Source organism: Eucyclogobius newberryi, unplaced genomic scaffold, assembly GCF_026437365.1.
Source record: "Eucyclogobius newberryi isolate DKJ021-1_F unplaced genomic scaffold, fEucNew1.0.hap1 SCAF_19, whole genome shotgun sequence".
Classification (NCBI taxonomy): Eukaryota; Metazoa; Chordata; class Actinopteri; order Gobiiformes; family Gobiidae; genus Eucyclogobius; species Eucyclogobius newberryi.
Window position 1 is genome coordinate 23,848,671 of NW_027315823.1, and position 24,532 is coordinate 23,873,202.

Here is a 24,532-nt window from a genome sequence, read left to right on the forward strand (position 1 = left end):
AGCTGCCGCTAACGCGCCGTCTATTCCATCGATTTCTATTCACTTCCGAGCACAAGTCACCAGCTTCCTCCAGAGGACAACAGTCTGTGGCTGTGTTTGCTCTTTTTCTACCGCTGAAATGTGTGTGATGCACGTGTTATCCATATTTTCATAGCGTTTTCTATCGGCTCGAGAGATAACATGACGCTCCATGGGAGCAGCCATATTTTATGTTGTTGTTGTAACTCTCACCTGATTGGCTGATTCAGAGGCGGAATGGTTCAGGCGTAGAGATATTGCGCTATCAGGCTGAGAATATAGTTCCGCCTTTAAGTTATCGCCGTAAAAAAACTGGCGTGATGCGAGTGGAGAACTTTTGGTCATGAGCTAATGGTACAATGATAATTTTATATTTGAAGTATTTTTTTAGTCTTGTGACAGGTGTAGCGAACTTGAACGATACAGGCTACAGCCTATGGCCTATTAAACGCACAGCTCTTCGTGGTCAGATTGTGTAAAACAATGCTCAAATTAAAGTCTACCTAACTTGAGCTTCAACAGAGGAGTGTCGATTCCCTCCAAGAAATGTTGAAATTCTATGAAAGGCATAAAATAACCAAATCCTTTTTTATTTTTAATTTAATCTTACTTGTATGGATATGTAAAACAGTTGCAGGTAAGTGGGCGGGGATAGGGGGTAAATTAGGTGGGGGGGGGGGAATATAAGCATGTGACGTAACTAAGCCTCGAATGCAGAACAATATGATGAGGAAACACCGTTGGCATATGTCACAAAGACATATCATGACCTCATGGGCTTTGTAACACCAAAGCAATGGAAGGAGTACTTTTACGGACTACGACAGAGTCTGAGGAATATAGTCTGGCGGTAATGCAACAATTGGATGCCAACCGCCATAAAACAACAACAACAACAACAACTACGACAAAGTCTGAGGAATAAAGTCTGGCGGTAATGCAACACTTGGATGCCAACCGCCATAAAACAACAACAACAACTAGGCCACATTAGGTCATGAAAGTGGAAACTGACCCTCTACAACAGAAAGTGATCAGAAGTTTCAGAGCCTGCGACCGCCCCGCCTCCTGCACGCGCCCGTCTCCTGCCCGCCCCATGGCCCGCCCCCAAGGCCGAGCCTCATTAAGCGCGACTCGTCTTCCTCTTCACGCCATTTTCCATCGACGACAGAGAAGACAAGACCTGCCAAAGAAGCGAACATTTCAACAGATAGTCAGTAAATCAAGGTATTGTGCTTGTACAATTCAAGTCAATAGACCGTTTGTTTTAAAGTGATGTGGTTTGTATGGTAACTGTGACGAGATCTGTGCACTTATTTGATGTTTGTGGTCTCTGTTGTTCATCGGCGTTAGGCCTCAAACTGTGCACGGCCATTTTACCTGTGCAAATGCTACATGAAGTATTAAGCTTAGCAGCTCGACTCTATATCTAAAGTCGACTTTTGTGCAAGGCATTGATATCCGTGCTGGAATACAGTTAATTACCCAAAGGAATACAAACTTGGTAAATACGCGAAGCTCCAGGGTGATTCTGACCGGAAAGTACAACTAGCTCGTGCTAAAGTTAGCATGCAAAGCCTGTTGCCAAGGCCAAGATCCCTGGTTCAATTATTATGATTGGGCTTTAAATTGAGCGTTTGATGAATAAGCGAACAATTGTTTTGCCAATTCTTGTAAATTGGTTAAGTCAAGACTAGTTTGGCTATTATCCGTCAAACTAAAGTTACTTCCTGTCGTCGCAGGACTAGCTGTAGCTTTTGTTTGCTAATACGAGCATGGTATCGACATCAACAATTGTAACATTGGTGATCAATCAGTTTTTCTTTTAAAGGTTTAGTCATGCATCGGGACTGCCCCCTGGATTGCAAAGTCTACGTTGGAAATTTGGGTAATAATGGAAACAAGACTGAAATAGAGAGGGCGTTTGGCTACTATGGTCCCCTGCGTAGTGTGTGGGTTGCCCGGAACCCTCCAGGCTTTGCCTTCGTGGAGTTTGAAGATCCCAGAGATGCCACTGATGCAGTGCGGGAGCTTGATGGAAGGTAAGAAGCGCTGAAACGATTTAAAAAAACAAAGTCCTTTTTAAATCAACCTCTGATTTGGTTTGACATAGAACCATGTGCAACTGTCGGGTGAGAGTAGAGCTGTCTAATGGAGAGAAGCGCAGTCGTTCTCGTGGTGCCCCCCCTCCATGGAGCAGGCGTCCCAGAGAAAGAGACGATTACAGAAGGAGAAGCCCGACGGCCAGGAGAAGGTAACTTATACCAAGGCAACACGGTTAAAACATACTTTATTACCCCATGACTAAACTGGCCCGTTTTCTTATCCACAGTCCTGACAAATTGTTTGCACCTTAGGCTGTTACGGTTTTATAATATTTCAAAGAAAAAAGCCGCAGTTACGTTAAAACACTTTATTACCCCATGACTAAACTAACCCGTTTTCTTATCCACAGTCCTGACAAATTGTCTTTGCAGCTTAGGCTGTTATAATTGGAATATTTCAAAGCAAATAGCTGCAGTTGAATTTAGTTTGGATTTACTAAAGTATTTTACAAGAATGCAATAACTATTCATTATCCATCATAGCATTTAGCTTGGGAATTTCTAAACTGTGTGTACAGCCTACACAAACCCAGACGGCTTATTTCCTAAGGTTTGATATTGCGAGTGTTAAGTGCCAAGTTTGATGCATTTTTCTATCCTTTTCATTTATATTAATAAGAATGAAACCCGTTGCAGAGCCACCACCATGCCTCTTCTCACCACCCTCTGAGTCAATCAACTAGTCCTCTTTCAGCATCACGTGACTGCTGACATCGTGCCCCACTCAGCTTGGCTGGTGCTGTTAACGACCCAGGCACGGCCAGTCGTCAGGCTGCACCAGCCCATTGGTCCTCAGCATGCCGTTTTCAACCTTCTCCTCCTTCAACCTTAACCCAAACGGCAGCGGCCCACCTCACATTCCTCACCAATCAGCGTAATATGTTCTCAAATGTCTACAACCTACCAGCAGCAGCCTTCGGCTAACCAATTAAAGCAGCAAAAAAGCTTCAGCCAGCCCCCATCTGCCTGCCAGCTAGTCACCTTGCAGCATCTGGCCAGTCCTATTCAGCCAATTCTACCCACCCGGCCGACAGTCTGCCTCCTTATCGTCATATCTAGCTTGTTGAAATCCAAAAATACTAGTAAGTTTTCCTGCCTCATTCAGTACACTGCTGATAAGTTTTGAAGATAAAGCTGGTTGACGAAGGTTGTTTTATTTTAATTTATTTTCAAACACAGAGGTTCTTCAACTTAACAGTTTTGAAATAATCCTCTATTCTGTCTTTAGCCTCCAAACAGTATTACCCCTCAGAATAAAATTGTCATTTTTTTTTTCTTGAACAGCTACCTTTCTTGCCACCCAGAGAGTGTTATCTCTTCTTTTTACATTCTTGTATCATGAGAGAGCTTCATGATGGCAAGTCCCACAATTGAGTGTTACTACTCAAAATGGGCCAAATATACTAGAATGTGTCATTGAAGTGCATGTTGTGTCAGCTTTACTGTGGGAAGTTTATTCATTCAAAACACATTCAGACATGATCCATTGCCATTTTATCCTGGCTTTAAATGTTTTCAGTTTTTCACATTTATACATTAGCTTCAGGTATTTGATAACGCACATGCTATCAATTTGGGCGAGTGGTTGAGGTTTTAAAGATTTTTTGGTAAAGAATTTTGTCTTTGCTGTACAGATCCCCACGCAGGAGAAGTTTTAGCCGCAGTCGAAGCAGGTATAGCCTCTTTAGTGCCTAAAATTTGTTTTGTGTATTATACATTTTTGTTAATGGCCTCATTATTTCGCAGGTCCTTCTCTAGGGATAGGAGGAGGGAGAGGTCCCTTTCTCGGGAGAGGAACAACAAACCCTCAAGATCCTTTTCACGTTCTAAGAGGTTTGTTTTGATACTAAACCGTATGCAAAGTTTAATCTATGGTGTTAATCCTGTTTTCTCTCTAGTCGCTCCAGGTCATATGACAGGAAATGAACATTGTCAAGCCGTTTCCTATGGACATGTCATTTTGAGTTGTGTTTTTAAACAATCGAGCATTTTAGTGTCCGTCTTGTAATATTTTCCCCATGACTGGGATAGTCCAGGTGTATTTCCTTATCCTGCTTCTTTGTTGCATTCCAGTTTATCAACCTCTATTGGCTATGTTTTTGGTTTTTGAAATGTAAAGTGTACGATTACATTTAGTTGTTTGATCCACTGTTTTCAATCTTCACGTTGCAAAGGCTTTTTAATATAGAAGGGGGGTGCAGGCCACAACTATCCATTTAAACTTTGTGTACGTTGGGTAGTAATTGCTGGCTCTTAAAGAGGTCTAAACCTATGGGGAAAGGAAATTAAAGGAAGCAGCATTTTTGTTCTGAAGTTGTCTTGTTTCCCTCTTTGATACTATGTGAATAGTGTGATTAAAACACTGGTCATTTACAAAGTGTCCAAGATTCCCTTTTCTTCAAATGATAGTTTCTGCACTAGCTGCTTCTTATGATGGTGCTCCTGATGCCTTAATGAGTCTGAAAGGGATAAGTAAGGCTGGTTTTAGTAAGAATACATCTTGAAGGTGGTTGTCATCTGCATAATGCAAGAAAATAAAACTTAATTTTTTCCTGAAAGGTGTGCTCTGCTATAAATTGTGGATTGCCACCTATAACATACTTTTGTATACCATATAAGCAATTACTTATACATGTACCTGAAGCTTTCCCCTTACACACCTTTTGACTTTCTATCACCACTGTAACAGTTCTTATTGAAGTAAGATTTCTTAACCATGGCTAGGTAGGGATGATAGACGGATTTATTTCCATCCACAGTACTAAATCTATGATACAATCTATGAATCGATGGTACAAAATGTACTAAGAGTATATAACGTCCCTCCAGAGTGTTGTCTGTGTTTCATACCGCCAGTGACTCGGCGAGACACGACGCTCTCAAGTCCGCGCGCTTTTTTTTCCCAAAGGTCCTGCCTCACAGTGCGAGTCTATATTTAGCGAGTTTAACCGTAAGGATACTTCAAAGGCAAAATAAAAAAATGCTGCTTTTCTCAGCAGCCCATAGCAATGTTGCCCCACAAATCTATAATAAAGTTTATAATAGGTCAATCCATTGCACAGTGACCTAAACGTCTGTGGCAGACTGAGTTGACGTTTTTAACCAAAATAAATAAACCAATAAATACTTATATACATATTTCTTCTGGTTTGATTTAGGTTGAAGTCTGCATACACCCATTATGAAACCCAGTATTACACCCAAAACAAGAATATAGATGTGTCACCATGGTCACCACTCGCCCCGCCCCCCGTGATGCGGCCTCGTGCGGATGATAGTTGCACATGCGCATTGAGGCGGAGCCTGCGCTGGAATTTCCTCGACTCCACGCGAAAGCCAATGTTTCACGTGAGCTCGTGTTTTTACCGGGCTAATTTCACGCGTGAGACGCAAAAACTCCACTTTCCACGGGGGAAGGAGGGCTCACCCGTTCATATAAGTTTATAAGAGAAAACTTGGAGAAAACATCAAGAAGCTTCTCTGTCGCTTCCTTTGCGCATCATTTTCTTGGCTCGGTCCAGTTGAGTTACACCAACTTCGATTTTTGATCGTTTCGTCTTGACTCGTGAATCTAAGGGGTCCAAACTCTGTAATTAATCAACTTGAAGACATCTTTAACCTGAGTATGTGAGTATAACATTAAATAACTATTCTGTCTACTCTTGAAACTATTTAGTGTGCCATTGTGTGGGTGTTGGTTGCGTTATTATTTTTACTATTACTTTTAAAAGTGTTGGACCCACATAATAAATACCAGACTATATTAGGCCTATTGAGTAGCCTATGTCTACAGTTTAGATTCCTCCCCTTTTATCCTAGAGTGGGATTGAGCTCTGGTGTTTTGGAGTCTACTTTACCCATCCTCACTTCTACACGTTTCCCCTGCTTTAAGGTGTCTTCTAAACCACCATACTCGACATGTCCCTGAACGCAGTTGTGTGAATGTTTGTGTGTGATACGGCTGTGGAGGTTTGCCAGCACAGTGGGGTCCGGGAGACACGAGTTGTGCGCTCACGTGGGCGGCTGTAGTAAGGAGGCAGGCGAGGTGTGAATGGGATGGTCGGGGGTGGTGGCTCCGGGCCGGTTCTTCAGCAGCAGATTTGTGCCTGAGCGATCTCCCGCCACAGCTCTGGACACGCCTCTCTTTGCATTGGCACGCCTCTTTTCCCTCTGACGCGCACGCGTGAGGGAAAAATGACTCAGTTTCTTGAATGGGCCCCTCCACCCAGAAATAGAGAATCACACACTATTTAACCTTAACACAACCTTTTCATTCATGGAATAAAAAAAGAAAGAAAAAAAAGAAATATATTAAAAGAATGTCAAAATGGAGACTTTATTTGATACAGCACAAAAACTCCCTTGATTCCTCTTGGGGCCCGGAGTGGCAGTAGAAGCAAGTGGAAAGATTGAATGAGCAAGCTATAACACAAAACAAAATTAAATGTGATATAGACAGAGATAGGACTATCTAGGACTCTCCCAAACTTTACCAAGTGATATGGGTTTTACACAAATGGCCTGAGGGCAATATGTTATGTAACAGGGTGAGGAGGATCAGCCACGTGAGCTTTATCCTCAGCAGGGTTTAGTATGGGCATGGCCAATACCTTTTTATAATAGACACTTTTGAGCCTAGTGCTATAGGGCATGTAAAATTGCATCCCTGAATTATTTATTTTTTAGATAGGAGATGTCTAAAAACATTTCTTAGTCCAGCGGTTTCTAATATAATGTTTGTTAGTAGAATAAACATAAATAACATGAACAGAACATCTCATATTAGATGTAAAATGAAAGAAAAGAGGTCTTTTGAGGATGTTGTATTTTTTCAATGTTTTCATTCATTATTTATTAAAAGTTAATCCCTCCTTTCTAGATTTTTCCTCAAAATGTATCAGAAACTGAATACAAGTGTGTATAGCCTGACCCAAATTAATTATTATTCAATTTTTCACAAGAAGAAATTAATTTCTTGTAGGTAAAATATACTTGCCAGTCTGTTATCTTCTACATTGACATTAGTTGGGTGGAGGCTCTGAGTGTGGTGTGGTGCTGCCTTCTAGTGGTGAGTTGAGAGGCAGCAGCAGTGTCTTGCCCTCACATGTCTGTGAGACTATGTCCAGGCATGTACCTTTGATTCACAGAGACTCATGAGTCACAGACTGGCTTTATAAAAGCCATCCTTCTGTGTTAGTCTCAGTATGTTTAAGTCTCATTGATGCCACTTTAGGAGCCAGTGCAATGGTAAGTGTTATTTACCTTTCATCATTTCAGATCTTGTGCTCGTCTTAAAATTGCAGTAATATTGTGTTGTTGGGTTTTTAACCATCTTTTGTTTCAGCATAATTTTGAAGATTTGGTTACATAATCTGGTCACTATTTAAAGTGTTTTCATCCCAGCTGCTCATTCTTCACGTGGAGTCATGCGGAAGCTTTGAGGAATAACCCCTTTCATCTCTTTGCAGTGTAAAATCATGGCTGTTCACAAGCCAATCCTGAGCCCCCTGGGAAATGGGCCGACCCGGAGAAACCTCTTTGGGCCCATGGACAGAGAGCAGCTACAGATTGAGTACCAGACCGCCCTGCGCAAAGACCTGGAGGAAGCCTCTATCCGCTGGGGCTTTGACTTCATCCGAGACAAGCCCCTGGACAACAGTGATTTCAAGTGGGAGGGCATCCCAGGTACTAAGCTGCCACTGCTGTACCGCTCTTGTAAACTGGAACAAGCAAGGAAGAACAGCAAAGCAACAGTTTTCCACAAGGGAGGAAGGGCGGAGTCACCACAGAGTGACAAAGAATACATCCCCCACTCCCCAGAGAGGTGTTTTATGGACCTGGAGAAGTTTGAACGGACACCAGAGCAAGGCGAGTCCACTGGCCTCAAGAGGAAACAACTGTTATTAATCTGTGCAATATCATGTACATAAAAGCATATTTTACATTTTGGGAAGGCACGCTACTTAAAGTTTCTTGAAGAAGAAACTCATGACTAATCAATCTGATTTTTGTAATAGTTATGGTTTGTAAATTCAGCCTTAGTAATCGATGCTTCCCCTTTTCCTTGCAGATTTCTATCAAGCAAAAAGACGAGTTGTTGAACAGCCGCGCAAATCTGGAGAGTGACCGTTTATTTCTGTTGAATGTGACTCTGCAAAGTCAGAAAAAAACACGCTACACTCAAGACCACCACGACCGCTCTGGCTCTGCACTGCGTCCGTAGTAAATCATGTACAATGGAAGGGACCTGGACTACATTTACAGCTGTCATTAGTGTGAGGTTAATTAGGGTACTACTTTCTCTCTAAGCGGGGTCTTGTTTTCCCAGTGGTAAGAAGGGGACATTTGAGCGCAGAGGATTAACAGTAATCTCTCTGAATCAGTGGATTTATACTCGTTTGGATCAAGGGTAGGCTATTAAGAGTTGACCGACATTTTTTACTGCGCAGTACAGCCATGAACATTGGATCGTGTCAGAAAATCATACAAAACTTTACTGAACACTCTTGAAAGCAAAACTGGGACCATTTTTCTGTTTTTTCATGTACATATACTTGATTTCTTTTTTTTTTTTTTACAACAATGGTCAGTTTTATGTACTCATAGGAAGGATTGTAACCTACTGTACATGATCTTGATGAACAGGAGTGCCACCTTGTAACAAAAATATCCACTGTACTTTAGACCTTTCAACACCCTTAACTTGCACTGTATAGTGTAATGCTGCCCAAGAGTTAAGCTCCTTTGAACACCAAAATATTATATCTTAGTTTTTAGCTATATTGTCACACTAACAGATTTACTTTTACGATTTAAACACTACTCTTAAGTAGCATTTTCCGATATTGCAACATTGCACATGCTCTGCCAATAGCAGAACAAATTCCTGTTGAACTAAAACGGTAATGGCTTTTATAGTTTGGTAATCAACTCAGTTTTGACTGAAGAAACCGTTATTTTCTAAGCTACAATAAAGCCAGGGGCTTTACGAAGGAAAGTGCAACTGCCTCAAAATGGAAAATTATATATTTATGATTGCATATTCTGAGGGTACTTATCTGGGTGTTGAATAAGGAAATAATTGTCGAACTACCCCAACACAGAGTTGCACTTCAGTTTTTAGATTAGACAGTATCTTAAAAGTTATTTTAGGAGAAATTAAAGTTTATTTATTGCTAAATGTTTGTATGTATAATTTTAGCTTTATTGTTGACGGATGTAAACCCAATAAAATGTTACATGTAAATGTCTTGTAGTATTGTTATTATCTTGAAAACTTCTAACTCATGACTATGATTCAATGAGGTGTTATTGCTACAGTTGGATTCATATATCAGCGCTGGATAAGTACATTACAACAAGAACAAGGCCAGTTACGTCGCCCGGATCGGCGTCACCGGGGCCCCATCCTGGAGCCAGGCCTGGGATGGGTGCTCCATGGCGAGCGCCTGGTGGCCGGGTCTTACCCCACGGGGCCCGGCCGGGCACAGCCCGAAAGAGCGACGTGGGGCCGCCCTCCCGTGGGCCCACCACCCGCAGGAGGATCCATAAGGGGCCGGTGCAGAGAGATCTGGGCGGCAGTCGACGGCAGGGGCCTCGGCGACCAGATCTCCAGACACAGAGACTAACTCTGGGGACATGGAATGTCACCTCGCTGGGGGGGAAAGAGCCTGAGCTTGTGCGGGAGGTTGAGCGATACCGATTAGATATAGTCGGCCTCACCTCCACGCACAGTTTGGGCTCTGGAACCCATCTCCTCAAGAGGGGCTGGACGCTCCACTTCTCTGGTGTTGCCCGCGGGGAGAGGCGGCGGGCTGGTGTGGGCTTGCTTATAGCCCCTCAGCTCAGCCGCCACGTGTTGGAGTTCACCCCGGTGAACGAGAGGGTCGCGTCCCTCCGCCTTCGGGTGGGGGACAGGTCTGTTGTTGTTCTACTGGGGGACTTCAACGCCCACGTGGGCAATGACTGTGACACCTGGAGAGGGGTGATCGGGAAGAACGGCTTCCCCGATCTGAACCCGAGCGGTGTTCAGTTATTGGACTTCTGTGCTAGCCACGGATTGTCCATAACGAACACCATGTTCAAGCACAAGGGTGTCCATCAGTGCACATGGCACCAGGACACCCTAGGCCGGAGGTCAATGATCGACTTTGTTGTCGTGTCATCAGTCCTCCGGCCGCGTGTCTTGGACACTCGGGTGAAGAGAGGGGCAGAGTTCACCGATCACCACCTGGTGGTGAGTTGGATCCGCTGGCGGAGGAGGAAGCCGGACAGACTTGGCAGACCCAAGCGCATTGTGAGGGTCTGTTGGGAACGTCTTGTGGAGCTCTCTGTCAGTAGGGTATTCAACTCGCACCTCCGGGAGAGCTTCTCCCATGTCCCGGGGGAGGCTGGGGACATTGAGTCCGAGTGGACCATGTTCTCCGCCTCCATTGTTGATGCGGCTGCTCGGAGTTGTGGTCGCAAGGTCTCCGGTGCCTGTCGTGGCGGCAACCCCCGAACCCGGTGGTGGACACCGGAAGTAAGGGATGCCGTCAGGCTGAAGAAGGAGGCCTATCAGGCCACTCTGGCTTGTAGGTCTCCTGAGGTCATTGACAGGTATCGGCAGGCCAAGCGGGCCGCGGCTCGTGCTGTCGCAGAGGCAAAAACCCGGGCCTGGGAGGAGTTCGGGGAGGCCATGGAGGAGGACTATCGGTCGGCACCAAAGAAATTCTGGCAAACCGTCCGGTGCCTCAGGAGGGGGAAGCAGTGTCTCACCAACACCGTTTACGGTGCGGGTGGAGGCCTGCTGACCTCGACTGGGGATGTCGTCGGACGGTGGAAGGAATACTTTGAGGATCTCCTTAATCCCTCAGTCACGTCTTCCGAAGAGGAAGTAGAGACTGAGACCGGGGACTCGGAGGCTGGCTCATCCATCACCCAAGCTGAAGTCACTGAGGTTGTTCGCAAACTCCTCGGTGGCAGGGCTCCGGGGGTGGATGAGATCCGCCCTGAGTACCTAAAGTCTCTGGATGTTGTAGGACTGTCTTGGTTGACACGTCTCTGCAACATCGCGTGGCGTTCGGGGACCGTGCCTCTGGACTGGCAGACCGGGGTGGTGGTCCCTCTGTTCAAGAAGGGGGACCGGAGGGTGTGTTCCAACTACAGAGGGATCACACTCCTCAGCCTCCCGGGTAAGGTCTATTCCAAGGTACTGGAGAGGAGAATCAGACCGATAGTCGAACCTCGGATTCAGGAGGAGCAGAGTGGTTTTCGTCCCGGTCGTGGAACACTGGACCAGCTCTATACCCTCCATCAGGTGCTCGAGGGTTCATGGGAGTTTGCCCAACCAGTCCACATGTGCTTTGTGGATCTGGAGAAGGCTTTCGACCGTGTCCCTCGGGCTGTCCTTTGGGGGGTGCTCCGGGAGTACGGGGTCCGGGGCCCTTTGCTCAGGGCTGTCCGGTCCCTGTATGACCGGAGTAGGAGCTGTGTTCGCATTGCCGGCAGTAAGTCAGACCTGTTCCCAGTGCATGTTGGACTCCGCCAGGGCTGCCCTTTGTCACCGGTTCTGTTCATAATTTTTATGGACAGAATTTCTAGGCGCAGTCAGGGGTCGGAGGGTGTCCGGTTTGGGGACCACAGGATCTCATCTCTGCTGTTTGCAGACGATGTTGTCCTGATGGCTCCATCAAACCTGGACCTGCAACATGCACTGGGACGGTTTGCAGCCGAGTGTGAAGCGGCTGGGATGAGAATCAGCACCTCCAAATCCGAGGCCATGGTTCTCGACTGGAAAAAGGTGGCTTGCCCTCTCCAGGTGGGTGGGGTGTCCTTGCCCCAAGTGGAGGAGTTCAAGTATCTCGGGGTCTTGTTCACGAGTGAGGGAAGGATGGAGCGTGAGATCGACAGGCGGATCGGTGCAGCAAATGCAGTCGCTGCATTTGACCGTTGTGGTAAAGAGGGAGCTGAGCCGAAAGGCAAAGCTCTCTATTTTCCGGTCGGTCTACGTTCTGACCTCACCTATGGTCATGAGCTTTGGGTAGTGACCGAAAGAACAAGATCGCAGATACAAGCGGTTGAAATGAGTTTCCTCCGCCGTGTGGCTGGGCGCTCCCTTAGAGATAAGGTGAGGAGCTCGGCCACACGGGGGGAGCTCGGAGTAGAGCCGCTGCTCCTCCACGTCGAGAGGAGCCAGCTGAGGTGGCTCGGGCATCTGTTCCGGATGCCTCCTGGGCGCCTCCCTCGGGAGGTGTTTCAGGCATGTCCCACCGGGAAGAGGCCCCGGGGAAGACCCAGGACACCGGGACACACAGCTGGAGAGACTATGTCTCTCGGCTGGCCTGGGAACGCCTCGGGATCCCCCCGGAGGAGTTAGAGGAAGTGTCTGGGGAGGAGGAAGTCTGGGAGTCCCTGCTCAGACTGTTGCCCCCGCGACCCGGCCCCGGATAAAGCGGCAGAAGATGGATGGATGGATAGAGTTTACAGCACAAGAGAAATCTGATCATCGAAAACATCTGGCCACATGTGTCAATAAGTAGATTTTTAGAGCAAAAGTTCCATTTGGAAGGCAAAGTACAACAAATAAAGAAAAGTCGTTCAATCTTCAAAATGTTCTTTGTCATTTTCCTTATTAGGAATTATTGTCATTATCCACATTAGTTTGCCATATTTATTGTATGCAAATTTCTCCTGAACATAGCCACCGTTTACATGGAAGCGGCGCTGACTCTCCCGGCACCTGTGCGCATGCGCCCGCTCTCTCTCTCTCTCTCTCTCTCTCTCTCCCATCCCCCGCCCGCACCCGCCCGCATCATCTGTCCCTCGGCCCCCAGCAGCATCCGTAACAGCCGGGCACATAGCGGCTGCAGCATCGTGAGGGAGGGGGGAGGGACAGGGGAGCGAAGGTAAGGCAGAGATACAGATCCATTAACGCAGGGGGAACGAGGGCGCAGCTATCCATGCCATTAACAATGAAGCGTTAGGATACAAAGAGTTGATAGGGAGTCAAAAACAAAAAAGGACTCGGGCTGGGGGAGAGAGTTGAGGAGGGGCACCTCAGTTTTCGGGGGAGGCGGGAGGAGGATGGGCCTCGAGCTCAGACTTGCAATGGCACTTCAAATATTGGATTAAAGCAGTATGGTAACGTTTCTAATTTGATTTATAGCTGTGCTGCTTGTGTCTCATCCTCATGCGTCCACGTCCATCGTCCCAGTGTGTCCTCCCGTGTGCGTGCTCCACGGGCAGCATCTCCACGCCGCAACATCTCCATTTTTGCCCCGTTTATCCCGTACTAACCACCGATCATGTGTTAAATAACTCGCCCGCTGTCAGCAGGACGTCGTGGCGCTGCTGTGTGTGTGTGTGTGTGTGTGTGTGTGTGTTTGTGTGTTTGTGTGTGTGTGTTTTGAAGCATATTCCTTGGAACACTCTGCACCCGTGTGTCACTGCACTCGCGCATCATGTTCTGGAAATTCCTCATAACGGCGACTGCAGTCATCTGCCATTCCCAATTACGCGTCTATTTTTAGTAGCCTCGTTTCTTTCAAATATCTGCCCTTGCGGCAAATTGTGACCAATTCATAACACTCCGGGCGCGCTTCCTTTGCCCACTTAACACCGTGGCGGATGTATTTGTGCCATGTGTCCGGTGGCGCTGGTGTTTTCAGGCTCCGATTACACTGTTTTGACGTCAATCTGAAGGGTCATTTACGATCCCACCGTCTGCTAGCCACGCCACCCCTTTGGGCCCCGGGACGAGGGAATCCCTGCGTGGATCAATGACAGGCCTGTGTGTTGGTCAGGTGACTATTGTTCAAAGGGATCACAAGAGCATCATATTGTCTTTGCAGGAGTCAGGTCAGACAGATCCAGGCTGATAATAAGCGTCGTCAGCATCACCGTGGACACCACAGGGGAAGGGGAGGCTCTGGAGATGTGCTTTGCTGATTTAAACTGATACTTTTGCACGGCGATGGCGCAATTCAGCATCGTGTTTCTATTCAGGCAGCATGGAGTTATTATTATGATCATAGTCATGGTGGTGTTGCCATAGAGTCAAAATAGGAGATCCTCCTCTAGTGACCCACATTGGTAGAGTTGTTGAAAACAGAACAAGTGTAAATAAACTCGTCTCTATGGTGCATGATCCTGGGGGAGAACATATTTTGTGTCAAAAGCTGCAGCGGATGCCCCTATAGTCAAAATAAATGCACTTTTCTTAGTTTGGGCTTTTGTTTTTGACATTCACGTGACTCCTGGATCTAGATTACAGTAGATGTGCTTTACTAACATCGAATCTATTTATGTGAATGTATGTGCTGGTTTAGTCTGCTGCAGTGTCACACTCTGTCTTGTCCCTTCTCCACAGCTGGACAAAAGTGAGGTGTCCACCCTAGGCCTACCCTCTGCCCCGAGTCATGGAGGCTCTGACACCAACATCAGCACAGACGGAGCATCAGCCGTGTCCGGAGCCAGCGGGGGTGAACCTTCAGGGGAACCACAGCGAACCAGGCTCGCTCTCGAACATCTCCAACAGAAGATCCTCAAAGTGACAGAACAAATCCGAGTGGAGCAGGAGGCGCGCGATGAAAACGTGGCAGAGTACCTCAAACTAGCCCACAACGCTGACAAGCAACAGGCCTCACGAATCAAGCAAGTTTTTGAGAAGAAGAACCAAAAGTCTGCACAGACCATTGCCCAGCTGCACAAGAAACTAGAGCACTACCACAAGAAGCTGAAAGCAATTGAACAGGTATAACTGTCTGTGGAAGTGTTCTAGTATATTTTACTTTTCCTCTCTTCAAAGACTCAACGATTGACTGGAAAGGACACTACTGGTCAAAGTAGTTTAACAGTGTAATTAATGGTTTTCAGATTTTAGAACGTGACGAAGTCATATTCCCAGATGGGGGAAAGCAGAGCCAGTTTTTCCTATTGATTACATTCTTTGATAAGGTAGATTCACAAATGTTGAACCTGATCATTTGTTTTATTCTTTACTAGGAAATAGAGTAGTATTTGTGTACACCTTTAGAACTTAAATAAAATACTGTTGGTGTACTTTTGTTGATTTTGTAAAGAGCCTTGAACTAATAAATAGACGAATGAATGAATAAATTAAGAAATTAAGTAAACATTGAAGCAAATAAACAAAACCAGAACAGTAATTCTAATATAAACAATTCAGGCTAATACAAGAAGTTAAGTCCAATAACCCATCTAGTGACAATTGGTATGGACCATGGGGTGTTTTCACCATATATGGCATATCACCATATATGGAATATCATCATATATGGAATATCACCATATATGGCATATCACCATATATGGAATATCATCATATATGGAATATCACCATATATGGAATATCACCATATATGGAATATCATCATATATGGCATATCACTATATATGGAATATCATCATATATGGAATATCACCATAGATGGAATATCATCATATATGGAATATCACCATATATGGAATATCATCATATATGGAATATCATCATATATGGCATATCACCATATATAGCATATCACCATATATGGAATATCATCATATATGGCATATCACCATATATGGCATATCACCATATATGGCATATCACCATATATGGAATATCATCATATATGGAATATCATCATATATGGCATATCACCAAGACCAGAGGACAATGAGGTAAATCATTCAAATTGTTGCATTTGATGTGGGTTTAACTGAGCCACCACATCTTTGTTAGGTCTGTATAACATCAAAATTGACAAGTACTACTTTTGGTCATTTGGGCCATTTCAGCATGAAGGTACCAGCAAAACTTGGTTCATTCTCAGTGGTTAGAGCACTCGTCCACCAAACTGATAGTCGGAGGTTCGATTCCCGCTCAGATAAAGTTCTGTCGTGTCCTTAACCCTCGTATGAAAGTGTTGCTAACGTGGTGGTTGGTGGTAGTCAGAGAACCCGATGGTGAAGATTGGCACCTTCGCTTCCAACAGTAGCTCACCACCCAGTTTGAGATGAAAGAATAATGACAACAGTGTGACGCTTTGAGAGGCTTCGACAAGCCTGTAGAGCACATTACACGTGTATGACATTCTTATTGTTCATATTTACCCCTGATTTGAACTAAATCACTAGATACTAAACTATGGCAACAAGCCATTGCGAGTGACTGCTCAAAGCATGGCCATGTCCTGTACAGTTGCCAGCAAATCTGACAACCAATCCTGAAAAAAAAAACAAAGCTGAGGAATGCCAAAAGTAATAGCAAGAATGAGACAAAATATATCTACAAAAGGTACTTTGAATGACAAAAATCGCATGAAAGATACCTGTGATACATGACAGGGGCTGCTATAATAATAAAGAAACACAAGAACTGATAGTGACTGCTTAATTTACGCAGTCACTCAATAACGGCAAAAGACTTAGTGGCCAGAAGATGTCCTCTTGCTGGGATAGGCTTCTGCAACCCCTGTTGAGAATAAAAAGAATAATGTATAGAATAATGTATGCATTATTTTAAACACAAACAAGTATAAAAACGTTTAAAGTTTCATCCTAAAATGAGTTCACTTAAGTCACTGGTGTCTCTTCTATTTCCACAGAATGGACCAGCCCGGCAGCCCAAGGACGTCCTCCGGGACATGCAGCAGGGATTGAAGGACGTCGGGGCAAATGTTCGCGCTGGAATAAGTGGTTTTGGTGGAGGAGTAGTCGAAGGAGTCAAAGGAGGAGTCACTGCGCTCACTCACACTGCAGTAGTGTCCAAGCCTAGAGAGTTTGCTAGTCTGATCAGGAACAAATTCGGCAGTGCTGATAACATCGCTCACCTTAAAGACACACTCGAAGACGGGGTGGGTGGTCCGTCTGACGACACCCCCACGCCTCGAGCCTTAAGTGGGAGCGCTACACTAGTGTCCAGTCCCAAGTACGGCAGTGACGACGAGTGCTCTAGCGCCACCTCTGGGTCGGCAGCCGGTAGTAACTCTGGTGGGGCAGGAGGTGGAGGAGGCATTTTAGGACAAGCTATGGGGAGCCCCAGACTGGATGGGCATCATCACCACCATCACCACATGCACAGTTCCTGGGAGTCTCTGCTCGAGGGGCTGCAGGAGATCAAGGCGGGCCAGTCGCACATGGAGGACGCCATTGATGACATGAAAGGGCAACTGCAGAGCGACTACTCGTACATGACACAGTGCCTGCAGGAAGAGAGATACAGGTAACAGCACACACAGATAAGCACAACTATACAAGAAGTACACAGAGACCAATAATGAGGTGTTATTTTTCAGGTATGAAAGACTGGAGGAGCAGCTCAATGACCTGACGGAGCTGCACCAGAATGAGATGACCAATCTCAAACAAGAACTGGCCAGCATGGAGGAGAAAGTGGCCTACCAGTCATATGAGCGAGCCAGAGACATTCAGGTAAATGTTGTGTGCTGAGGGTCTTCCTCTTAACCATGGTATGTCAAATAAATGCAAGTTAGAATTTTCCATAAAAGCCAGTCCACTGCATAGCAATAGAAAAAACTTTTAATTAATGAACAATTACAGTATAATACATTTAGAAAATGTGTATTGCTATATAGACACACTTTTAGGATCCTTTGAATGAAAACAAATGTGTCTATGCAGGAGGCCGTGGAGTCTTGTCTGACCCGCGTCACAAAGCTGGAGCTGCAGCAGCAGCAGCAGCAGGTGGTGCAGTTGGAGGGAGTGGAGAACGCCAACGCCCGGGCACTTCTCGGGAAACTCATCAACGTGATCCTGGCTCTGATGGCTGTGCTCCTGGTCTTTGTCTCCACTTTGGCCAACTTCATCACACCCTTGATGAAGACCCGTGCCCGCGTGGCAGCCACAGTGCTGCTCACCCTGCTACTCTTCGTTCTGTGGAAACAGTGGGACTTTGTGGAGCTGTGGCTTCTGCCGAGCTGAGTCCTCCTAGGCCAATAATACAACAACCCACTTCACTGTCGAGCTGAGTCAAGGATATCAGGGACAAATCCAGGCACTACAATACGCAACACACCATAAAACTACTTTCCTCATCTAGCATTAACGTATGGATGACATCACCTGCCGTCACCATCGTACAAATAGTGATACTCTGGCTTTTTGGTAGAACCACATGAACTGACTGAGCACTCCCATCTTTGTTATTACCACATTTCAAAGCTTCATATGTATTTAGGAGGTAAAGGCTTTTTCTTGAATGTTATGTACTCATGCATGTCCAAATATGTGCATTTAAATGCATCTATACTGGCATGAGACTATCATTTACTGACACTATTTTCAGGAACTGCCAATTGTCAGAATTAGATGTGTTCGGAGTCATTCATGGTTTACACCTCTAGTGTTCTGAAGCGGTGCTTTTTACATTTTTTTGTTTCCTTTCTTCAGGCCAAATGAACGGTTTTCTCACAACAGTTTCTGTCTGTTAATGCTTTTCCATAAGTACTGTAGTAAATCAGTTTCTGTTCATACTGGGTCAATTCAGCTGGCATGTTGTATTTACATTTATATACAATTTTGAAATACATAGCTGTTTTATTAATGTAAAAAAATAAAATATTTCATATATTAGATTGATTTATATCACCATTTCTTTTTGTGTCAAATTGTTTATTTAATGGAAAGAGCTGGAAAAAATATATAGTTTTAACCACACATCTCTACGGTTTGGTTCCATTTAGGTCACTGGCTGAAGTTGTAACGTGTCCTTATAGAGCGATTTATATACATTAATCATGGAAAAGTGTAAGAACATGTTGACAAAACTATCTACAAAAATGAAACTTGTTTTAAAGATGTGTTTTAATATTTACCTTAAACCAAAATCCATATGAGTGTTACATTTAAGACAGGTATTTTACATTACAAGACATAACTTGAAATAAGTGGCATGAACATGGCCACTAAAAAGTAAGACATTCATTGTCATTAGATTGTTCCAACTTGTTCAGTGTTCACAAATTTAGCCATCATTTGATATGTATCAAATGTAAAAGCTTTACTGGTTAGCTAGTAATCCTAAAGACATTGGTAGAAACAGCAGAGTAAAAAAACACTGTATGACAACCAGAAAAATTCCTGATTTATTTTAATTACCTGTCAAGATGCAAGGTGTTTAAAATATTGCTTTTAGGTGCTCTAAACTGGGTCTCCCGAAAACACATTCGTTTGTCCGCTCTTGGACTAAACTCTTTCGGTCAGGGGTTAGTCGGACTTGACCACTACAACAGCTGTCTTTAGAGAGGCCAGGAGCCAAAGCACACCCTCTACATCAATGCAGCCTTTACAACGGTTTCTTTTGTTTGAAGTCAAACAATTCTATAAAAACAACAAAAGGAAATATTTGCGCTCACTGAGAAAAAGACAGAGGCCTAAGGCCAGAGACACAGTATTCAGTCACCTTAGTACAGCCGCAGAGATGACAACAAATGGAATGTATGATCAAGAATGATGTTTGACACCAACAGGAGGCAACGCAGAGTCAGTTATTACCTCCAATATCCATCATCCAACAAAACATTGTGCATTTACAAAACATATAATTGTATAAAAATGCATGATTGCATGATTGCAATAAATGCATTTAACTCTAGTGTCCATGATGTTATTTAATGCTGAGACGAGTATCTGGGTGTTTCAGTCATGAGCCTGGTCATTTGTGAAAATGGGCAGATTCAGAAATGCTCCCACAGTCTTCAGGCCGGATGAGAATGTGCTGGTACCACAGGCTTAGAAACCCCTGGCCTCATTTATACAAAATGTTTTTGGATTTGTTTTTATAAAAATCATCAACATTCTACCAAAAACAATATAGACCTGTTAAAATGCATGACTTGTCAATATGGTCCTGTTAATCCTTTATGTTAATTTCACTTGACATTGTAAAATATGCATTAGCCTAAATCAGAACAGATAACATTTATTCTAAATGCAGCCCTAAGTTTCTACGTTGTGGTCGACCTCACAACAAGAGGTACCTTTGAGGTTTCTAAGCAGACCTCTGGGTGTAAAAAAGAATATAGGCCTGAGTGTTGCACACTTCCTCTACGCTGCAAACTTTCATGTCAGAGTCGTTACAGTGCACCCAGAAACCTGAAGACAAAATAAAACGTAAGATAAGAAGGATCAGGAAACACAGACAGGGACTTTAGGACCGGCTCTCACCTCCTTCGGTGTTGTAGCAGTATGCGGTGTAGTGCCCTGAGCCGAAGCCTTTGCCGTGATGCATGACGACAGCAGACAGATCGTACACATACCCTCCTCTGTGCACCGACTGCCCTGCGCCTGTGCAGCTGTACGCTTTGATATTTAGGACCTGGTCGAAGGCCACGTGGACCCCAATCTTCTCCCGATGGTTGCGCCCCGACCATCTGCCACATAAACACACCATTTTTAATCAAGATAGAGAATTCAGATGAAAGTGGTGTGACTTAGTGAAGTCCAAAGTGGGCTGACTTGAAGAATTTGGAAAACTTGCCTGAAGCGCTTGAGGTGCAGCCGTAGAACCTGAGGTAAACGGTAGATCAGAAGCTGCTTTCTTGCTTCTGACAAAATTAAGGGCTTGTGGGAGGATTTTCTTCTTCTTTCTAAAGAGAGTAATGAAAGTAGTAAGTATATACAATGAACATCTTGTGTAGTCAAATAATTCTGATGTAAATATCAATAGGCTTGCTAGGCCAGGATAAATGGGTTGAATAAAACTTACTGTTGCAGTGATTGCAGGCATAAATGCTGCCTTCAAGAGCCTCCATTTCAGTGAACTTGGACAGCATTTCAGTGAGAGTGCAGCTGCGCTGGTAAGCTGTGGAGCCTGACCCTTTTTCTACACTGTGATAACGCTCTGGAAACTCGAGAGATAAGTCCCAGAATGGCTCAATGGTGTTAGACTTGTGCTTACATGACAAACAAGTCACCTAAAATACACAAGCAGAATAGAGCAAACTTAAAAGACCATTCCAACATGTTCATTCAGTTTTTGTACAGGGCATTTCCTCTCACCTGGCTGAGTAGCTGCCCGTGGAAGATGGTATTGAGAACTTTCAGCACTTGCTTAGAAAGTCTCCTCTTGGTGATGGGGATAACAATCCTGCACATGGATCCTTCTGTGTCCAGCTCCTGTTGAACTTTATCAAGCAACTCACACAGGAACTCCTGGGCGTCCTGCTGGTCGTAGCCGCGGAAAGCTGGGATGAGATTCCATACAGAGTGGAGCATGGCAAATGGAGACACCAGTGACCAGCGGCCGGACCACATCACCCTGAAAAGTGTATGTAACTCATGGCACAGAGACATGCGCTGGCGGGTGGAGCTGCGAGGCTCTTTGGGCTGAACCAGCTCAGCGGTCTGAGATGGAAGAGCAGCTTCTTTCACACCCTCAGGCAGACTCAAACTCCCCTCTTTCCCAGTGGCTCCAAGAGGACATCCCAACAGAGCTGTGTCAACACAACTAACAACACCTCCAGGCACGTCCTTCATCTGCTGAGCCTGATTAGTCTTAGCCAGCAGCTCTTCTGTTTCACACAGGTCCAACGTGAGAAAACACTCCCTGAATTTCTGCAGGTGACTCAGCACTTGCAGTATTGAGTTCATGTAACATGTGTTTCCCAGGTTTCGCAGACCAGTGACGCCCGGAGCCAGTCTACGCCGTGAAACAGCATGTGTGGAGTAATATTTCCGCAACTTAGCAGCTCTCCCGTTCTGAGAGGGCTTGGGGGACAAGGACAAAAGATGAGGCTTTTTGGGAGTTGGAGGTAGCCGTTCTGGAGGGTCCCTAAACTTGCGAGGAATGAGGGTGATGGTGGAACGAGGCCCCTGAGTGAGAAGACGAGCACTCTTTCTGGGAGGGACACTCCCCAGCTCTTCCAGCAGTCTTTTCTTCACTTCTTTCTTTTGTCTTTTTTCTTCTTCAAGTTTCTCCTGCCGCTGATCTTGCAGCTTTGTGTGTCTGTTCATCCACATCTTAAACATCTTTCCTAAAAGTGCTTTCCTCCTAAAGCGTGAAGCAAACTGCATACCTGGGTGGGGTCCATTTTCTGAGAGCCAGGGGGCACCATCCGCCCCAGTGGCGGAGCGGAGTGAGCGTTTGTCCGGGCTGCGGACTGTAGAGAGCGCACCTCTGAGGAGTTTGAGGTCTCCCTCTGCATTGTCATTAAGTACATAGTCTCCACAGGCAAAGCAGAAAACGTCCAACTCACGCACCTCTATGGCCAGCGGGTGCTGTGACTCCTGAAAGTGTTTGAGAGCGTGCTCCTCTAGAAAGTGTCCGCAAGACACATGGGAACACTTGAGGCAGGCCCACACAGAGTCGGTGGTGCTACACTCCACACACTGCCATTTCTGTGGATTGAGGATCGAATGGTCCTGTCCCAAGCGGAGACGTCCCACGTGCTTACAGCGATCCATGGCTTCAGATTCACATGTGGCCTCAACAATAGGACAAATGTCCTGCAGCCCCACAGCAGTGGATCTGCAAAAACATAGATATTACTAATTCAATAATTTTAAAACAATAAACAAGTATAACTTTCCCAAGTTTTAGACAAACCAAACGACATAAACTGAATTACTCACTATAAAACGCATTTCCATCAACAAATCACATCACACATTTTATTCAGCTTGATCCACTGGTCACCACAAAGACAAAAATCTGAAAGCAAGTCAAAACAAAGTATTATTACAATAAGCAGCGTGCCATTAGCAAACATAACACCAGTGTGTTCAGTTGGGGCCTGGCATTCCTCAGGGCAGGGCCTATTCTTTTCTCTAAAAGTGCAAGTGGTAATTATATAGTTACTACATGTACATAGGGGCGCCTATTTCTTGTGTTTATAACACATGACCGTAATGACGCCTCGTTGCAATGAGAGGTAAAGGGTTTTGGTGCCGTAAGCATGTTTGACAATGTGCGCATCTCTTGGGTCTAATTCATCTTTAGCAAAAACAGTGGTCTGATCCTCCGGTGTCTGGCTCCAGGAGACTGGCCTTATCGCCATGTTAAACTCCTCCATCATTCAGAACAAAGACCAGAGCCACTCTCGAGGAGCATCAACAACTTTGGAGAGGCAGCACAGCCAGCTAGCGCTGCTGACCGCTAGCTACACAATCACAAATCCTAATTAAAGCATTTATCCTCAAACCAACGAACACACATTTTGTATCAAATGACAATGCCACTTACATAAAGTAAAAAAAGTTTACATTTTAGCTTGCCATGGTCCGAAAGTTTGTCGTTATCATCAGTTTAGCGGTTCGCAAAGGACAATCGAAGTTATCAGTGATTGTTGTTGGCCGCTGGTCGCAGCCCGATCTGCTTCACTACAAAATCTGCTGCAAAAAGTGTTTTGCGCATGCGCAAAAGCCTACCATGTTGAGTACGGCAAAGAGGCTTGGACAAAAATATATTTTCTTTTTGTCTTTAAACTATTACAATTTGCTTATAATTTCGCTCAACGAATCTTTTCGCGAAATACATGGCTTACAAACACGTGCACTCTTAGAGTGATAAACATGATATTATACCTAGCTACACACAGTATAAACTCGCAAATGAATGTTCTTGGATTGCTTTTCCTTGCTTTCAGCATGACTTAAAAAATCGCACCATTACAATTCATTGATCTCTATGACAACTCAAAACTTCAACATTAAGAAACTCAGACTTAAGCAAAGGAACCAACGTTTGTGTTTTATTTATTCCGGAGACAGCAGCATGCCTGAATCAGCCTGATGCAGATTGGGCAACCACCTCGCTAACGCTGATGCTGAATGTAGCTAGCAAACTGCGCCTTTCAGCTGCCACACTCCCCTGTCGTGTACAGCGAACATCTATGTTGAAAATAATACACATAAGTGACTTTACCATAGCTAAAATGCATTCATCCGGCGCACTGTGAGCTGGCTGTTGTCCTCTTCTCGATCCGCGGCGCTTATTGGACTAGCACGGAGCAGCATCGTGGCGCTCATTGGCGGGATGCGGGAACAACAGGCAGCAGGGCGGACAGTCCATCTTTGGTTTGGTCCGTCCACCCACATGGAGGAGGAACAATAACCAGGACCACTGCAAACTCTCACCACCAAGTATGACCCTTATGTCCCCTAGAGCCACCATGTGTCAGCTCATCCATGCACCACAACAAAGGCATTTCATTTATTAGTCTAAAATGAGATGTTGATGGGGATTTCCACCCTTCCCTTCTCTTTCCAAAGTAAATGGTTGTGTTGACATGCACACCCACATCTGATTAATATCCGATTACTGGATCTTTAAGATTTAAACAACATACCGCAGTTTTCAGATCATTTTAATGATTGTACAACTCTAAAAATGAGATTTTAGTTTGATTGTGCACAACTGTGCAGCCACATATTTGGGGTTTCCATTGATATGCTCTTATTTTGTC

General features: G+C 44.9%; 4 protein-coding genes across 8 annotated transcripts; 3 read left to right on the plus strand and 1 right to left on the minus strand.

Annotated features, from left to right (window-relative positions):
- Window positions 1–1,129: 1,129 nt before the first annotated feature.
- srsf3b (serine and arginine rich splicing factor 3b) lies at window positions 1,130–4,500 on the plus strand. The gene is made up of 6 exons (XM_072452252.1): window positions 1,130–1,245; window positions 1,850–2,060; window positions 2,132–2,272; window positions 3,758–3,796; window positions 3,870–3,956; window positions 4,022–4,500. Exons 2-6 carry the CDS (start codon window positions 1,858–1,860, stop codon window positions 4,047–4,049), a joined length of 498 nt encoding a protein of 165 aa, XP_072308353.1. The 5' UTR covers window positions 1,130–1,245; window positions 1,850–1,857; the 3' UTR covers window positions 4,050–4,500.
- Window positions 4,501–7,263: 2,763 nt separating this feature from the next.
- Window positions 7,264–9,369, plus strand: cdkn1a (cyclin dependent kinase inhibitor 1A). The gene is made up of 3 exons (XM_072452877.1): window positions 7,264–7,370; window positions 7,592–8,033; window positions 8,194–9,369. Exons 1-3 carry the CDS (start codon window positions 7,368–7,370, stop codon window positions 8,247–8,249), a joined length of 501 nt encoding a protein of 166 aa, XP_072308978.1. The 5' UTR covers window positions 7,264–7,367; the 3' UTR covers window positions 8,250–9,369.
- A 3,519-nt stretch (window positions 9,370–12,888) lies between these two features.
- On the plus strand, window positions 12,889–18,719 carry tmcc2 (transmembrane and coiled-coil domain family 2). Of its 3 annotated transcripts, none has more exons than XM_072452264.1 (5): window positions 12,889–13,009; window positions 14,473–14,856; window positions 16,715–17,331; window positions 17,405–17,540; window positions 17,751–18,719. In XM_072452264.1, exons 3-5 carry the CDS (start codon window positions 16,754–16,756, stop codon window positions 18,048–18,050), a joined length of 1,014 nt encoding a protein of 337 aa, XP_072308365.1. In that variant the 5' UTR covers window positions 12,889–13,009; window positions 14,473–14,856; window positions 16,715–16,753; the 3' UTR covers window positions 18,051–18,719. The 3 variants fall into 3 exon arrangements, with proteins under 3 accessions (XP_072308365.1, XP_072308364.1, XP_072308366.1); XM_072452263.1 differs by having other exon boundaries at window positions 13,000–13,244; XM_072452265.1 differs by lacking the exon at window positions 12,889–13,009 and adding an exon at window positions 13,024–13,239.
- A 195-nt stretch (window positions 18,720–18,914) lies between these two features.
- Window positions 18,915–24,203, minus strand: usp49 (ubiquitin specific peptidase 49). 3 transcript variants are annotated; one of them, XM_072452260.1, is made up of 7 exons: window positions 23,992–24,203; window positions 22,701–22,779; window positions 21,129–22,596; window positions 20,836–21,043; window positions 20,608–20,716; window positions 20,295–20,500; window positions 18,915–20,222 (listed from the first exon to the last, which is right to left on the minus strand). In XM_072452260.1, the coding sequence occupies exons 3-7, from the start codon at window positions 22,530–22,532 to the stop codon at window positions 20,119–20,121; spliced, it is 2,031 nt and encodes a 676-aa protein (XP_072308361.1). In that variant the 5' UTR covers window positions 22,533–22,596; window positions 22,701–22,779; window positions 23,992–24,203; the 3' UTR covers window positions 18,915–20,118. The 3 variants fall into 3 exon arrangements, with proteins under 3 accessions (XP_072308361.1, XP_072308362.1, XP_072308360.1); XM_072452261.1 differs by lacking the exon at window positions 23,992–24,203 and adding an exon at window positions 23,331–23,525; XM_072452259.1 differs by lacking the exon at window positions 23,992–24,203 and adding an exon at window positions 23,311–23,525.
- Between the last annotated feature and the right edge of the window lie 329 nt (window positions 24,204–24,532).

Excerpts from the sequence above, each read along its gene's own strand:
- tmcc2 (XM_072452263.1), top strand. Across the intron at positions 14,857-16,714 it reads AGCTGAAAGCAATTGAACAG|AATGGACCAGCCCGGCAGCC; the intron begins GTATAACTGTCT and ends CTATTTCCACAG. Across the intron at positions 17,541-17,750 it reads AGCGAGCCAGAGACATTCAG|GAGGCCGTGGAGTCTTGTCT; the intron begins GTAAATGTTGTG and ends GTGTCTATGCAG.
- srsf3b (XM_072452252.1), top strand. The coding sequence starts at position 1,858 with ATGCATCGGGACTGCCCCCTGGATTGCAAAGTCTACGTTGGAAATTTG. Across the intron at positions 2,061-2,131 it reads GTGCGGGAGCTTGATGGAAG|AACCATGTGCAACTGTCGGG; the intron begins GTAAGAAGCGCT and ends GGTTTGACATAG. Across the intron at positions 3,957-4,021 it reads TCCTTTTCACGTTCTAAGAG|TCGCTCCAGGTCATATGACA; the intron begins GTTTGTTTTGAT and ends TTTTCTCTCTAG.
- usp49 (XM_072452260.1), bottom strand. The coding sequence starts at position 22,532 with ATGGATCGCTGTAAGCACGTGGGACGTCTCCGCTTGGGACAGGACCAT. Across the intron at positions 21,044-21,128 it reads ACGGGCAGCTACTCAGCCAG|GTGACTTGTTTGTCATGTAA; the intron begins GTGAGAGGAAAT and ends TGTGTATTTTAG. Across the intron at positions 20,223-20,294 it reads CTGCTACAACACCGAAGGAG|GTTTCTGGGTGCACTGTAAC; the intron begins GTGAGAGCCGGT and ends TTTTGTCTTCAG.
- cdkn1a (XM_072452877.1), top strand. Across the intron at positions 8,034-8,193 it reads GAAACAACTGTTATTAATCT|ATTTCTATCAAGCAAAAAGA; the intron begins GTGCAATATCAT and ends TTTTCCTTGCAG.